Raw genomic sequence first — 15,599 nt, 5'->3', positions numbered from 1 at the left:
TCCGTCCTTGCAGAGCCCATCCACAGCCTCTCTTGCATTTGCTGGGAGAATAGAGTTTAACTTTAGAGCCCTGCAGCTCTTGTGTCCAATGCCTGCAGCCCAAAAATGGAGCACAGATGAGGCTGAGACAACTTCCTGAGCTGCTGAAACCACCACTGACATGGCGGGGGTTTGGCTGAACTGCTGGGGTGTTTGCTGTATTGCTGAGGCAGCTCAAAACTGGCCTGGGACTTCCTGCTCTGTTTTTCCCCAGTGCTGATCCATAGGCTTGGACAAGTCTCTTGGCCTCGTCATGGCTCTGTCCATGCCCCAGTGGGGCTGGGAGTGCTCCCCTGCTCTCCTGGGGCAGTGGCTGCACTGTTGGCTCGGCCCTGCGTGTGAGTGGTTTCCTAAGTGAAAAACAAGAGTTTAAGGCAGACAAGAAAGGGAGAGGTTCTGCTTATGTGCCATTAATTGCTTTAAGATGTTCTGGCTATTTTGGATCTGGATGCTAAATATAAAACTGATACTACATAAATAAATGATGAAATACAAGTGACATCTGAAAAGCACTTTGGGATGTCCCAGTTAAGAACCTAAATAAATAACATGTATTATTGTTGTTGCAATTACTGTTTTCCTTTTTTAGCATGGAAAAATGCCTGTGCTTACAGAATGTTTTGTGAAGTCCTATCTGGTAGAAATTCAGCTGTCCCATAGAAACCAGTACCCTTTTGCCAATTTCTATTAGCGCTGTTATTTTCGGAGGAGAAAATCAAAGCTGTAATGTGTTTGCACATCTCTCATGTTCTGCAGCAGATGCTCAGCTGGATGCAGGTGCAGTTTGGCTGACGTAGAACTACCCTGATCCCTCCCTCTGCTCCTCGAGGAGAAGGGCTGGATTTGGCACAGAATGTACCTATGCAGGCAGGGACTCACAGGACTTCAGGTGCTGTGGCTGGGGACTGGAGACTCCATGGCAGTGTGTACTGAGCTGTCAGTGTCACACAGAAGCACTTGGTGATCCTGAGGAAGGTCAGGCACAGGGGACAAGGATACTGAAAGGAATCTAAGATGCATGTCCTAATGCACTGCCCTATGCAGTAACAGTGCTGGATCACCTCAAGTGTGTGTTCATGCCAGACATGGGTCATGCCCCCAGCTACCACTTGCCAGTTCTTTTCCTACTGACTCTGCACTTGCTCAAGGCATCATTTTCAGAGGTGATGTGTGAAGGTGAAGTGCAGGTGAGCTGGAGTGGCAGCACTGCCTTCTAGGCTGGGCCACTCACGCTTGGGCTGTGAGCTCTCACTGCTTCATTGTAATGCAGCTGTTTTCTGAGGGCAGTTTGCTTAAGTGATTACGCAAGAATCTCAGGCTTTCAGGAAAAAAAAAGTGTTCCTGCCCCTCGTGGCTGCAGAACTCTGCTTCAGAATGGGATCTGCTAAAGACTGTGAACTGTGGAGTCCAACAGTCCAAATTCTGAGTAAGTGGAGGGAAAATGAAGAGTCATATGCTGATTATCCTGGCTTTCTGTAATTTCTAAACCTGTTTGAAGATACTTCAAGGCCTGAATTCATTTTATTTGACAGGCCTAATAATGACAGGTAAATGTTTGCATGTCTACACTGACATCAACTTTTTGACTATTTGTTCAGGCCTTTTCCAAGCTGGTGTCTCGCACCAATACTGTGTCGCTCTCAGGGACAGCACTGTGACTGCAGACACTTGCTTTTTCATTGAAAAGCGGGCATTACATTGAAAAAGGAGACATCCACCTTACAAAATACCCATAACCCAGGTTCTGGTGCAACCCAGGGCCATTGATGCAGGAGGGGAGAGGTGTGGGTCGGTGAAATGCTTTTGCACAGAACTCGGGCAGGGTGGAGGGAAGCACAGGAGAGGGGGTTGGGTTTTGCTCCGAGCATGCAGATGGAAAGAGTGAGTCATTTCCACTGCAAGTGTTTTCTTGCAGGGTGCCAGGACTGTGCACTCATCCTCCCCTTCCCTACCACTTAGCTTTTTATTTCTCTGAGAGCTCCTGTGAGGTGCAGCCATCTCCATGCCAGGCAGAGCAGGGGAAGAGTGGGGCACAGCAGCCTTGTGCTGCTGGCACTGCATTTAGAGCTGGAGCGTCGCACTGCCATGTAACTCCTCAATGGAGATGGGAGTGTGTGGACTCTGACCCAGCCCTCTGTCTAATGAGACCCTTAGCAATGATGTGTTCCTGTTTAGAGGTTGCTTTCCTGCTGCCCGTGGAGGGCTGTGCAAAGCCTTGCTCTGAGCTGTGTTAGCACCTGATCACTCCCTGGCAGGCCCCTTCTCCTCACCAATTCCTTCTTCCCTTCCTGTTTGCCCATGGGGCTCCTCTCCTGTCTGCAGTGCACACCTTCCCTGCCAACCCCTTGGCCTCCCTGACCCCCGTCTCCTGCCTCTTGAGCTACACAGCCCAACCTTTGCACAATTTTTGCTTCCCGTGATGTGGTCCCTGCACAGATCCATCCCCAGGTGCCCCATTCTACCCTTCCCTGCACCACCTTGGGCCAGCTCCTGAGACTCTTCCCTCTCCATGCTTCCCCTGCTCCTCCTCCTTCTGGTGAGGTTTTCCTCCCTTGCCATTTCACAAGATGCTCTGTGTGTTTGCATGCCCACTTTACAGTCCATCCCTCTCACCTGTTCCAGATGCAGCTGTGGTGTCTCGGTGTTTTCATGTCTTCAGCAGAGCCAGGATTCCTGTCTGAACATTTTTCTTGTGTTTTTAAACTTTTTCTGGCCAGTGTAAAAATAGTTTTGGCCTGCTCATACCCAGCTTTATCAACTGTTTTTCATCCTTGAGGTTTTACCATCGTACATCTGCTACATCCAGCTGAGTGCTGGGTTTGCAGCAGGCTCATGGACACAAGCTCCCCATCGCCTGCTGAGAGCTGCCTCATTGCCACCCTGCCGATTTCTTCCCAAAATGTGGCTTGCTGAGAAGCCCACAAACCTCTTGGCATCAGCAAGGCTGCACTGTGTTGTGGCTGCTGCCATATGTGCTGACTCACACTGTCTCCCTGCTTGCCCTTCCTTCCCTGATCTCTGTTCCTACCTCTTCCCTTTTTCCTGGACTTTTGAATGCAAAGTCGTTGGGGCACAGACTTTATTCTGGCTTTGCAGAGGTTTATGGCAGTTCCATAAACCTTGGATGGCCAAGCCCAGAGTTTATGTTTTGTCATTATTCTCTCTTATGCCCAGCAGTCTGGAATGATTTGAATCTGAGCTTTTATAAATTGAGCTCTGTAGCCTTTCTGCAAGCTTGAGTGAGAGTGTGTAAGTGGGATCAGATGGCAGTGCAGGAACTGGGGTTGGAAAAAGTGAGGAGTCACAAATGTGATACTAAAAAAAAAGACTCTCAAAGACTACACAATTTGAGTTTGCCTTGACCTGATCTTTGAATGCTTTGCTGTGGAAAAGCTTTTCTGTGGATAGAAATTGCTCAATTCCATATGCCCATATGATTTGCCAAGTGAGTTTGCTCAGTTCCCAGGCATCATTTAAATTCTCTCATGTACAGTCAGGTTTCTTGAGCAAAATAAAAAAATGAGGACTTCTCTCTGCTGTTTTTGAGGTATCCTCACATTTCCAGATTGTGCATTGCAGTGGGGAGTGGTCCCTCTGCTCTGGAGTGATGCCAGTCTCAGAAGTGATGTGGTTTTAGCTGTGACAGGTGTGTCCCAAGGGTAGTTGTACACCTCCATTTTCCCCTCTTCTAGCTTTTAATTCTCCAAATTGACTTTTCCTCTCGTTTTCTATGTATTTCACCTACTCGGTCCTTTGATATTTATTTTAAAATTGGGGCTTTGCTTGGCTTTCCACATAAGTGCACTACAGAGTTGCAACAGATGAGGCAGCAAATAGATAGGCTGTAAAATGGTCGCTAAATTTTGGGGAACAGTTGTACACTCTGAGATAATACAGTTATATTCATACATGTGATCTGTCCTCTTCCTCCTTCTTTCTTCAGCTGCTCTAAAGAACCAGCTCTTTTAAAATTCATCTCATTTGTGTCTCTTGCTTCTTTGACATATAGATGCACACACTGGGTGGGGCTTCATTTCTGAGGATGTGAGAAAAAAATCACGTGCTGGGGGCTGCTGAACCTGTAGGTTTTTCAGTGGAAGGCCCGGAGGAAGTGTTGCAGGGCAGGGTGTGTGTATCTCTGTGTGCTTGGTGGCCGTTGGAACCATGAGAAGTGAAAGTCAAGAGTGGTGCAACTCCAGTGCTGGGCTTGGCTTCTGTCATGCACTGGCAGCTGCTGAGGACTTGTGTCACTGCAAAGGGACCAGAAAATTGGTTACAAACCAGCCTGGTTTGTCATTTTCTTCTCTGGATATTGTTTTAAATGAGGGCTGAACGGACAAGACTGAAAATACAAAAGCTTTCTCACAGTTTTCCTTTGGCTGCTACTTTAAAAACATCCCCAGATGAAACATTTTTCATTCTGTACGTTCACATCACTTGGGTTATATCTGTTGTAATTCTGGGAGAAATGGATCTCAGAAAAGTATTAATCATATATAACAAGAAAGTGGTGTGTTTTTATGGTATTCAGATGCAGAACACTGTAAGACAGGTGGCTACTGTTTTTCAGGCACTAGAAGTTTAAAATAGAAATGTTCTTTCCTATACTTCTCCACATGAACAAGCTGTCATTGTGAGCCTTTGTTTATAAAGCAAATAAAAGGAATTTTATATGCTTTGCAAAATAGATGCAGAAGGGTGACAATTTAATCTGACTTAAGTATCCCCCTCTTTGTTAATGGTAATTCCCTTGCTAAACCATTTGCTTTCTCTCTCTGGTGGTTTCTGTCTTGGGGAGGGTTTGGGCTCAGGCTGGCAGAGAGCAGTGGGTCAAGCAAGGCACGGAGGACAAGGACCTTACTTGAGTTTTCTCTCATGCCGGGCTCTTTGTGCTTGTGCTTGGCCAAAGGCAGAGCCTTGTGTTGGTGTTTGTGGGCATGTTTCTGTTGCAGCAGTTTCTCTGAATTTCCTGTTAAAATGCCAGCCAGCTCTCTTGTGGTGGCGAGTCAATAGTCCAATACACAGGCTGTTGTTCTGCCTGTGCTGTTGTCCAAGTGGAGCCATGTGACCCAGTGTGGATGAGGTCTACAGCACAGCAGACAACCCTCTGCATGGCCCCATGCTGCGAGGAGCAGCAGTCTCGGGGCAGAAGCAGAGGACAGAGAGAGCAATGTGTGTTTTCAGGAGCAGGCTGGTGTGTGGGGCTTGAACCTGTGGTTTTTTAAAGAAGGGTGAGTGAGCTTGTCTGGGAGGATGCACTGCTCTCATGTTATCTTTGTTTAAAATCATGTTTGTTTTTCTCAAGGTATTTCCCTTGTTTTTTATCCCAGCACAGTGGGCTGCAGTGCTTTGGGCTGGATGCTGCTGCTGGGTGTGCTCCGATGCTGCATCCACAGGAACCACAGGAGAGGGCAGCTCACCCCAGCCTGCCCCTGCTGTGTTCTCAGGAGCTTGGAGGAGCCCAGGAGCATCACAGTGCAGTGTCTGCCTGCCCTGGGTGAAGAGCTGTTGTGTGTGTGCCACAGAGCAGGATACCTTTGGCAGCACTGCATGTTTTTTCCTGCAGAAATGGATTGATTTTGTTGCTGGACTGGCAGCATTTCTTTGTACTTGGGTATTGGCTTCCCCTGTGGAGGAATTTGTGGTTTCTAAGACTCTAATTACTTTAGTGTAATAGTCTTTCCTCTGGTTTCATAATGACTTTGGTGGGTACCATCTGCTGTTGTGACAGTGCTGGGCAGTGTGATCTGAGCCCAAGGTGGTGTGGGGTATGCACTTCCACCCCCAGGAAAACTAAGACTTTGAAATCCCATTTTCAGCATTTAAAGCTTTATCTTCAGCCTTGCTGGGCTGAAGGGCAACAAATATTTGGGATGGCTCCCGCCTTACTCCACAGGTCTGTTTGCAGGGACATGAACGTGCCTGGCCCCACTGGGCAGCCTGCACAGGTCAGGATGGATGGAGGAGTTTGTTTCCTCGATGGCAGGCAGGAGCCAGGCCACATCCTTCCATGAGCAGCTGCTTTGATAACAAACAGGTTGGCTTTAGAGACACGTCTGTGGTTCCTGTCATGTCCTATGGCAGCCTGGGTGATGTGCTGAGTGTGAGCATGGTCAGTGTAACACTGAACTGCAGGGAATGGAGGGCTGCTGTGTGCTGAGACGGGAAATTTGCACACCTTGGGCAAGGGGAGCCCTAGGGACTGTGTTTCTAACAGTTCCAGAGGAGAAATGCCTGTCTAGGTGCTGCAGAACCCTTCTCAGTGACAGTGCACAACCCTTCATCCCTGGGGCATCAGATGCGTGTCGCAGGGCCTGGTACTGGTTTGTCAGATATAGATTACAGCCTGCACCATGCATTTTTTCCAGTATCATTACCTACCCCACTAGGGGGGCTGCAGTGAGTTTTAAGGGGTTTTTTTCATATTTGTTGTAGGCAGTGATCTATGAGTTTTCAAACATCTCATGTGAAGATCTGGGATCCTTTTCAGCTCTTACCCTTTAGCTGTCATTGCATCCCATGAGGATGACTGCCAGGACTTTATCTTGCTGGTCATCAGAGGTATCAGATCTAGAAAAGAAATGTTATCAATTCCCCAACTTTCAAAAAGGACACCTTTAGAAACAGAGTCCTAGTTTCAGGACCATGTTGCAAAATACAAAAGAACTAAAAATACTGTGTGATTGGAAGGCCTGCATTCCCAAAGAGATGTGGAAGACTTGTAGAGGGACTCTAATTTACTGTTACAGCTGCTGCAGGGTGAGGTGAGAGGGGGGCTGGTGTGAGTTCTTGGGATTATTGCGCTGCTTTAACACATCAACGCCGCTGAGTTTTGCCAGGATTGCTGCAGTAAATCAGAGAGGTCGACAAAGATCTGTGTGTGTACTCTGTGGGGCCCTGGTGTTGTGGGGAGGACAAGCTTTGAGGCCCCAGACCTGCAAATGAATGTCCTGTTAATTCACGTTAATTTGCAGAGCTTGGCAGACTTTCAGAAGCGCACCGTGCTATCCTGAAATAAGACCGGTGTTTCAGATGATTAACTGAATTCAATTAAGCATTTAATGAGCATGAGGCTGACTGACAGTAAATGAGTTCCTTTTCTTTGTCTACCTGTTGGGTTTTTCAGACTCCTATTTTTCAGATGGACTCTTTCTTTTCTTATTAAAGCCCTGTACAGCTCAGGTCTTGGATATAGAAGCAAGAAGTTCTCTGTGTCCAGTGGGACTGGCAGCATTTGTCACCTCATTCCCGAGTCCCCCATGGCTGAGGGAGCAGGCAGCAACCCCTGGATGCTCTGTCATCCAGCCTGGGCTCTCTGCTGACTGACCTTTGTCTTTCTCACTGGTAATCTGAGGAGCTGAGGTTCCTTTCGGTACTGTGAAAGAAGTGAAGCAAAGTTTTCAGAAAGTAGTTAAGAAGGAAACTTTTTCAGATAAGTGAGCTAATTCATGCTGGATTTCTGCAGCATGGAAAGGAGACATTTTAAATGCGAAACTGTCTGAGGCAGGAGGTGTTCCCTAAGTGCATCCCAGGTCCTTAGGAGCCAAAGGTACAGAACATGCACGGGACTTTTGGCTAGGATTGGTTATGGAAGAGCAATGTTGACTTCTTTGCTTATCTCACGTGTCACAGAAAACGTTGAGTTGTTTGAACTCTTGGTGGTGTGGCTGTTTATACAGTGGTGTTATACAATGCTGGGCTTTCAGTCCTCATTTGGGACTCATTTTTTTAGGCTGCAGGTTGTGCTGTGCTGTGTTCAGCAAGAGACCCTGTATTGGTCTCATCTTTAACTCCAGTCATTGTGAACAGTTCGTCCCAGAAATGCCATTTGACTGGAAGGTAACATTTGCTGCCCATGGGTAAGCATCTGATGTTTCTCTTCCGAGAGTGGAGAGCCCAAGCACGTTGTCCTGCAAGGATGTCATGTCCAGAGGCACATGACATCACATGCTGCTGGAGGGGTTTCATAAACACTGTCCATGGCAGGGCCAAGCATCAGGATTTTGGTCAAGGTTCAAAACAAGGCAAAGTTGATGTGTTAGAATTTGGTTCCTGTTTTAATGTGACCACTCCTATACAGAGTCATTGGTTGGCTTTTGGTGTGAAGTTTGATTTTCGCAATGCAGTGCTGAGAGTCTCATTCTTGCTCATGAAATCTGAAGTCAGGTTGGGCAGCTGAGGTGGCATTTGCCTGCTTCAGAAGTTGTGTTTTTCTCATTTTGCTAAGTTCTGTTTTCTGAACTTGTTATACAGACAAAATTGGTGCAATAGGGAATGTAATGAAGCTCTCCTAATAGTTTTTGCTCATGACTCCAGGGATTTTTGGAGAAGTTCCTCTTGCTTCCCTGAAATGTGAGTGAGAATAAAACTAGGCTCTAGCCTTTGGCTGTGTCTGGGGTGCAATTTATGGAGAGGGCTTTCCTGTCTTACTAGAGGGATGCTGTTCTTCCTTCCATGGGCTGAGATTCTTGCTTTGGCAGTCATAGCAGCAGCCCTGCTCTCATCATTCCTAGGGGAGCACAGCTCTCATCCGCTCCACAAACTAAACCAGCCCTGAGCTGAGCAGAGCCAGCGCAGGGGCCTGTATTTCTTCCAAGCTGTACAGATGAGCTGCTCAAACGTAAAGATGCTGGGTCTTGCAGCTGTTAAAGCTATGGCCTGTCCAGGAGGCTTTCTTACTCCATTAAGAGATTAGAGACTGGGCTGAGACAGAGCAGCATAGTGCTTAGTTTCTTCCCCTAGCTTATTACTTAAAACTTAGCCCCTCATTTCCCTCTCTGCAAAACATGCTCATCAGTGGTTACCTGCAGCACAGGAGTATCAGAGTGCTGAATAATGGGCAGTACAGTGGTCACACAGTTTGAAATTAAGCACCAGAGGTTAGTTACTGGTTATTTTAGATGTTACATACATGTAATTTTTTTCATTACCTATTTTTCCTGCAGGAAAAAACGAAAGTGGTGGAACCCTTGGACTATGAGAATGTGATCCTTCAACGCAGAGTTCAGATCTACAGTGATCCTCTCCGGGACCTCCTGATATTTCCGATTGAAGATGTGTCTGTGAGTTTTCTCTGGCTGTTTCCCATGTTTGAGGCTCACTTGTCTCCCATCCTGGTTACCTTGGAAAATTTCCACCATTAACTGCGTGTTATTTTTGGCTGCATTACTGACATAAAACTAGAATGACCCACTGGTGGTTTAGGCCCACCACATTTATTTAAAGTGAATGTCAAGCCCTGAAGATGGAGTTCGTGCTGAAAAAGTGTTCTTTTTCCTGCAGATCTCAATCGTCGGCCGACAGAGAAGGACGGTCCAGTCAACGGTGCCAGAAGATGCTCTAAAGAAAGCTCAGAGTCTCTTTGTCAAAGAGGTAGGGGCAAAGTCTGTGTGACACCTGCCTTCAGCCCTTTATATCCCTTGGGCAAGATGCTCAGCTGTAGCTCCTGATCCACAGGACTGCAGAACACTTGGCTTTTCCTTTGTGGGAAGCACTGCCAAACCTGCTGCGCAGGAGGGTTCTTACAGGCGTCTCATGTGCAGAATGTCTTTTCAATGGGTGTTTTACACAGCCAAGGTGTGTGGCTTTGCATCACTTGCCTGACAAGGAGGGGATCCACAACCTCCCTGGAGCATCTGGAGCGCTGTGGGTTTGTTGTGAAGTGCTGCTCTCCACAGCCATTCCCTTTAAGTGCAGCGGAACAAAAAGCGATGGTTGATGTCGAGTTAGACATGCTGTGTTTCCAAGGACAGAAAACTGGTGCTTTCCAGAAAGCAGTCTCCTCCCAAATCACTACTCCTTTTTTCAGAGCCTTGGAGTGATGTAAATACAAAATCTGTAGCTGTGTGGCAGGCCAGATGCTGTGTGATTTTTGTCCCTGTGCTGAAAAGGTTCCTTAGGAAATTCTGCATTGCTACATGAAACAAGTGAAGCAGCTTTGCCCACACCCTTCCCGCTTGTGCTTACCTCACCCTGCAGTGTGTAACTTTTCAGACTGGTGCCGGGCTTTGTTTTGCTTGGTGTAGCTTTCTAAGAGCTGTATTGTTTTCCTTTCAGTGCATTAAAACCTACAGCTCGGACTGGTACGTGGTAAACTACAAATATGAGGAATACTCAGGAGACTTTCGGATGTTGCCATGGTAAGTGTCGTGCTCCCTTGGAATGCTAATGTGTGGTCACAGGACTTAGCAGGAGCAGTCTGCCCTTTCCCTGATGCCTGTTCCAAAAGCAGCCTCTCCTCCAGAGGTGTGTCACTGAAGATTAGAGCCAGAGGTTTGTGTTGTCATGCCATTGCCCCTCAGCTCTGTCAGGGAGATGCCCACAATATTGTATGGGTCAGTGCTTCACATCCCATCTACCAGTGTGTGCACAGCCCCTCCATTTGGGATGAGGACAGAGTGCAGCCCAGGCCTATGGCAGGATAAATAGCGTTGCCAGTGTCTGCACATCCTGACCCAGGAGCATCGTTGTCCCGCTGGGTTGATGTTGCCTGTGTGCTACACACTTTGTTCCCATGCCAAGCAGATTCTCCTTGTGTCCTCAGTAGAGAGAGGCTGATGTGATATTGCTGCAAGTGCTGGCAGTGCTGGGGAGTTATGTACTTGGAAACTCTGGTCTGTGCCAGTGCTTCCAGCTCCAAAGCTAATTGGGGTTTTCAGACAGGCACATACATCTCAGATTTCTGCTGGATTTTCATTTTCTCTGTGATGGTGCCTCCTCTGTTCTCACTGCCCATGCTCTGGGCATATCTGGACCCCTGTCCAGGCTGCTTGTGTGCTGGAAGCTTGTTAAATGCTTTTTCTTCTTAATTGGATGAAGTGGATCTGTTCTGAGGGTCTCAAGGGGATGTGAAGCAGCAATGGAGTAATACTGTTGATCAAATAATGTTAAAATTTGTGAATAATCTTGTCGTCTGATCTTGCTTCTTTTTTTGGTAAAGATGGAAGTTAAACTGGGGTGCTCTCTCTTTGTTCCATAAATGCAAGTCAGCAAAAACTGCAGAATCCAACAGCTAGCAAGAGAAAACTAATTACAGACTTCTTGTGCTTAATTTCCATGAAATGCACTCAGAACTTCGCTTTCCCCAGTTGTAAGGAGCTGTAGGTCTCTTGCAGTGTATTTTCTGTGCTCTGTAGCCTGCAGTTTGGCTGTTGCTTCTGGATCCAGCATCAGCTGCTGGCTCAGACAGCCATCATGTTCCAGTCATTAAACATGAAAATATGTTGTGATTTCAGCAAATCCTTTAGGCCAGACAAGATTCCAAGCCATGTGTTTGAAATTGATGAAGACTTTGAAAAGGATGAGGTAAGGAGAAGGTTGTTTTTTTGGGTTTTTTTTAATGTATTCCTGTTAAAAAGCAAATTTCACAAAGCAAAGCCAGAATTCAGTTCTTAGGAACAGTTTTCTGATGAGATGCTTTCTGTTGTGAAAATGGGATCAAAAGTGAGGCAGTGATTTATTTCAACATATGACAAGATAATCTCTTGCAACCAAGGGTCTCCTAAGTTATCTGGAAGATTAGTCATATTTCTCATGGCTTTTTCCCTTGAAACAGAGCATCGTAGGAAGAGGAAAGGAAGAAAACAGAGAGGAAGGCTTCCTTCAAAAGGAAGCCATGTAGTTAGTAAGGAAAACTCTTGATGTCCAGAACTAAAACTGGGCAATCTGTTTTTCAGCTCTACACTGTGATTCTGGGGTTTACCACATAACCTGCAATTTTTCATCAGTCGCTTCGACCCAGCTTGTTGACAGTGTGTCAGTCCTGCTCTGTACATACTGTGCCAATGCTGGGAGGCATTTGCTTCCTCTGGAAGTTGGCATCTTTGTGCTCAGCTGGTTGTAGGGAAGATTTGCAGCCCTGGAGCTCCTCTGTGGGGGTGGGCTGGGGGCTCTGCCAATTGGGACATCTCAGATCTGGTGATTATTTTGGATGGTGCAGATGCCATGTTTCCTGCACATGTATATCACATTTGCTACAGAAGGGATGGGCAGCGCTTTTCTGTTTCAAGTACCATGTGGAGATTAATCCATGCTCATGATATTAGGAAGTTTTTGTTTACAGAGGGAAGGATTTAGTCCAGCTGTTTAAAATTCCCATGTCACCAAGATGTGAGGAACTTACAGAGGCAAAGGGAACTTTGTTGCAGAGCTCAAGATTTGGAGGGACTGTTTTGTGCACATTTCTGAAATTATCGGGGTATGTCCCAGCACACCTCAGGTCTGGAATGCATTGGCTTCTTTATAAATGGAAATGTTTTGTCAAGTTTGGCCTTAATCTTTTTTTGACTATGTTGTTGGTTTGCATTACGTCAGTAACTTGAGGTGCTGCCTCTTTAAAAATATCTGCTCTGGGCTGGAGACACTGCTGTGCACTGTTACCAGCATGCTTCCAAAAAAGCAAAAGGACAAAAATATATTACCAAAATTTGGAGACCTTTCTTCTTCTGGCCAGTGTCTCAAATATTCAAACAAGAGAAGTTACTGGGGTTTGTTGTGGAAGAGTATTCCAAGTGCTTTCATGGATGTTTTGATGTTTATCTCTTTTGTCACGGCCATATCTAAAGGATTCTGTTACAGTTTCCTGACAGAGCATTTGCATTAGAATTGTGTAATGGAAATTCAAGTAAAAGAAATCTCTTGATGAAAAAAGGCGAACCATTATAAAGGACAAATCATGGGTTGTTTCACCCAGGGAAACAAAATATCAGAAAATTTACTCTGGAAGTTTGATATGAAAAGAGTGAAAACCTGCCCTTTCATGGCTCAACAGAGGCAGGCTAGGGCTGCCTCTGCTGCTGAGTCACTGGAAGCCCCAGGATGAGATTTTTTCATCACTCTGGGCTCTCATTTCCCTCCCCAGTGGAGGTCATGGTTAAGTATGAATAGAGAGCCATTCTGTTTCTGGGACCATGGGACAGGAGCAGATGGAAACCCCATCTGGTATGCCAAGAGCAGCCTGGTTGGGTCACTTGAAACTTTGTGGTTTGATAAATGTGAAATCAGCCAGTTTACATTTCAGTTATTGGAGTTTGGTGGCTTTTGCTGAAATTTAAAATGTGAGAATGACAAAAGGAAATGACAGAATAAGTTTGGAGTTCTGCATTTTGCAACTTCCTAAACAGACCATCTTGAAAATTTCCATCTTCCCCAGGTTTTGAAATACTGCGTAAGAACTAACAGGCATTGCCTCATTGCAAAATCACTGTGCAGCCCTATCGGAATAGATGTAATCTTTCCTTTTCTAAAGGTGACCCAATCTAGCCCGCTTTGCCTCTTTTTTGGAAAGGGATATCCCTGATTTTTTTTTTTTTGTGATAGCACTGTATGCATAGCTGTATCTGTAACACATACATTCTACATGTCAGTATATTGCTGTAGTTAAAATGGTATTGCTTTCCAGGGTGGACAAATCCCTTTGTCCAAGGGGAATTTCCTGTGGAAGACAGTTTACCTGACCTCCTCTTATTGTATGCTGTCTTTCAGGATTCCTCTTCCCTGTGCTCCCAGAAGGGTGGTGTAATAAAGCAGGGCTGGCTGCACAAAGCAAATATCAACAGCACCATCACTGTTACCATGAAGGTGAGTTTGGTCCAGTTACTCAGGAACAAGGCATGAGGTGAAGTTCAGCCCACATCTCCAAAGCTCCCAGGAGCACAATGGGTGGGTTTGGGTTTGGATGGGCATCTGCCCCTCTTGTATCCCATGATGGACTGGAAAACCTGCTCTGGCAACAGTTTTTGACCCTCCCCTGCCCAGCATGTAAGACTGATGCACTTTGGACCACGACAGGCAAGCTGACCAAAAAAGCGAAACATGTTCTAGTAAAGCAAGATTGTTTTCTGGATGAGCAGCTGAGGCCCAGGAGGGGAAGGCAACCAGGATAAGTGGAACAGCTGCCCTGCAAAGATAGCTTTCTGAATTGATAGTTTCCTTGCTGGTTGGAAATGTGTAGAGAGGCCAGCTTTAAATTAAAATGATAAATCTTTGCTTTTAAAACAGGGGTGATATTACTGCAGAGATGTAGCATTACTGACCTAAAAGCAACAGCTGCCTTGTCTCCTGTTCTCTGCTCTTCGTCATCCGATGTGACACTGCTCAGACTGTACAGAGATTTTTAATAGTTCCACAACAGGTTTTTGCTATGGCAGTGAGCTTGTCTGCTGTCCCACCATGCAGCTGCCTTGTTACAGCATAGAGAGATTGTTAGGGAGTTACGCTCAATGGTACAGCTGAGAGATGGCTGCAGCAAGGCTGCTTTGTAAGGATATATTAAAAAAACTCAAAAAGCCTAATTGTTCCAAGGCTTGATTCAATGAGTTGTGCTTTCAGGAGAAAAGGAACAGGACTGTTATTAGGGTTAATTTTAATTTGAGTTTTAAAATGGGCTTGAAGGCGATAGACAGAACAGGATTTTCTGATCCTCTGCTTTTCCAATCATGGTTAAAGCAACTTTTTTTTCCTGAAACTTCTGGAGGAGGTATCATACATGCTCAAAGTAATCAGTTGGGTCTGTTCTAGTCTGAGCCTCTGGTGGTATTGGTCTCAGTGCCCTACACCTCAGACCTGCCTTTCAGAGACTATCTGAACTACACTGGCTTCAGTTCAAATAATAAGATCCAGAGTCTCCAGTCAAACTCTGATACCAAGGTCCTGAGAATCAGTAGCCATTCTCTTTGCTGTGTCTTACAAAACATGTCTAAGGCACAGGTGAGAAAGCTGAGGACTTCGACCATCTTCAGCCTTGTCACCACTTGGAGATGCTGCTGTGATATGTCCATCTTGTGAATGCTGGTTCTTTGACTGCTGAGCTGTTGGTGCCTCACACTGTTGCTAAGCGTGTGCAGAGGGTGTTTCGTGGAGAGCTGAACCACAAGCAAACTCTCATTAGGCTAAAGCTGCCACTCTTTATTTCAGAGCAGCCTTTCCTTTGTGGAGAACTACCCTGGTTTGGCTCAACTCTCCCTGTCTGGTTTGCAGCATGTTGGTGGTCTGCACTGCAACCATGGCATCAGGATTGTCCTTTTGTCCTTCTCTGTCCAAATGCACTTCCCCAGTTCTCTAGCCATCCCTCTGCAATCTCAGTGCTCACCAGCAGCACCTGTAGCCTGATCAGAGGGGATGTTCCCTCTGCTCCCAGGTTTTACAATGGCTACTGATTCTCAGGACCTTGGTATCAGAGTTTGACTGGAGCCTCTGGATCTTATTATTTGAACTGAAGCCAGTGTAGTTCAGATAATGTCTCTGAAAGGCAGGTCTGAGGTGCAGGGCACTGAGACCAATACCGCCAGAGGCTCAGACTAGAACAGACCCAACTGATTAACTTCAAATGATTGTCATCTTCTGACAGTGATTTCTGTCAGCAGTGCTTGCACGGGGGGAAGATCATAGGAATAGTGTTTGCTGTTTGATTACGCATTTACTTTTGAACAGAGTTCAGCAAATGCAAAGTGTTTAGCATGAAATCCCATAACCACAAGGGATATCAACCCTGTAATATCTAGAGAGAGATCTGTCATGGGTTTCTGTAGCATCCACTGCCAAAATTCCTGAGATTGCTTCAG

At 46.1% G+C, this 15,599-nt stretch overlaps 1 protein-coding gene across 1 annotated transcript in view; it reads left to right on the top strand.

The window, feature by feature from the left end:
- DOCK11 (dedicator of cytokinesis 11) overlaps positions 1-15,599 on the top strand; it is a 78,777-nt gene that overhangs the window by 7,645 nt on the left and 55,533 nt on the right. The window contains 5 exon segments of the mRNA XM_082289470.1: positions 8,985-9,101; positions 9,322-9,411; positions 10,096-10,178; positions 11,274-11,343; positions 13,522-13,617. Coding sequence (XP_082145596.1) covers positions 8,985-9,101; positions 9,322-9,411; positions 10,096-10,178; positions 11,274-11,343; positions 13,522-13,617 — 456 coding nt within the window.

The sequence above is a fragment of the Coloeus monedula genome (genome assembly GCF_965178545.1).
Source record: "Coloeus monedula genome assembly, chromosome: 12".
Lineage (NCBI taxonomy): Eukaryota > Metazoa > Chordata > Aves > Passeriformes > Corvidae > Coloeus > Coloeus monedula.
This window is presented reverse-complemented; position numbering and strand designations above follow the sequence as displayed.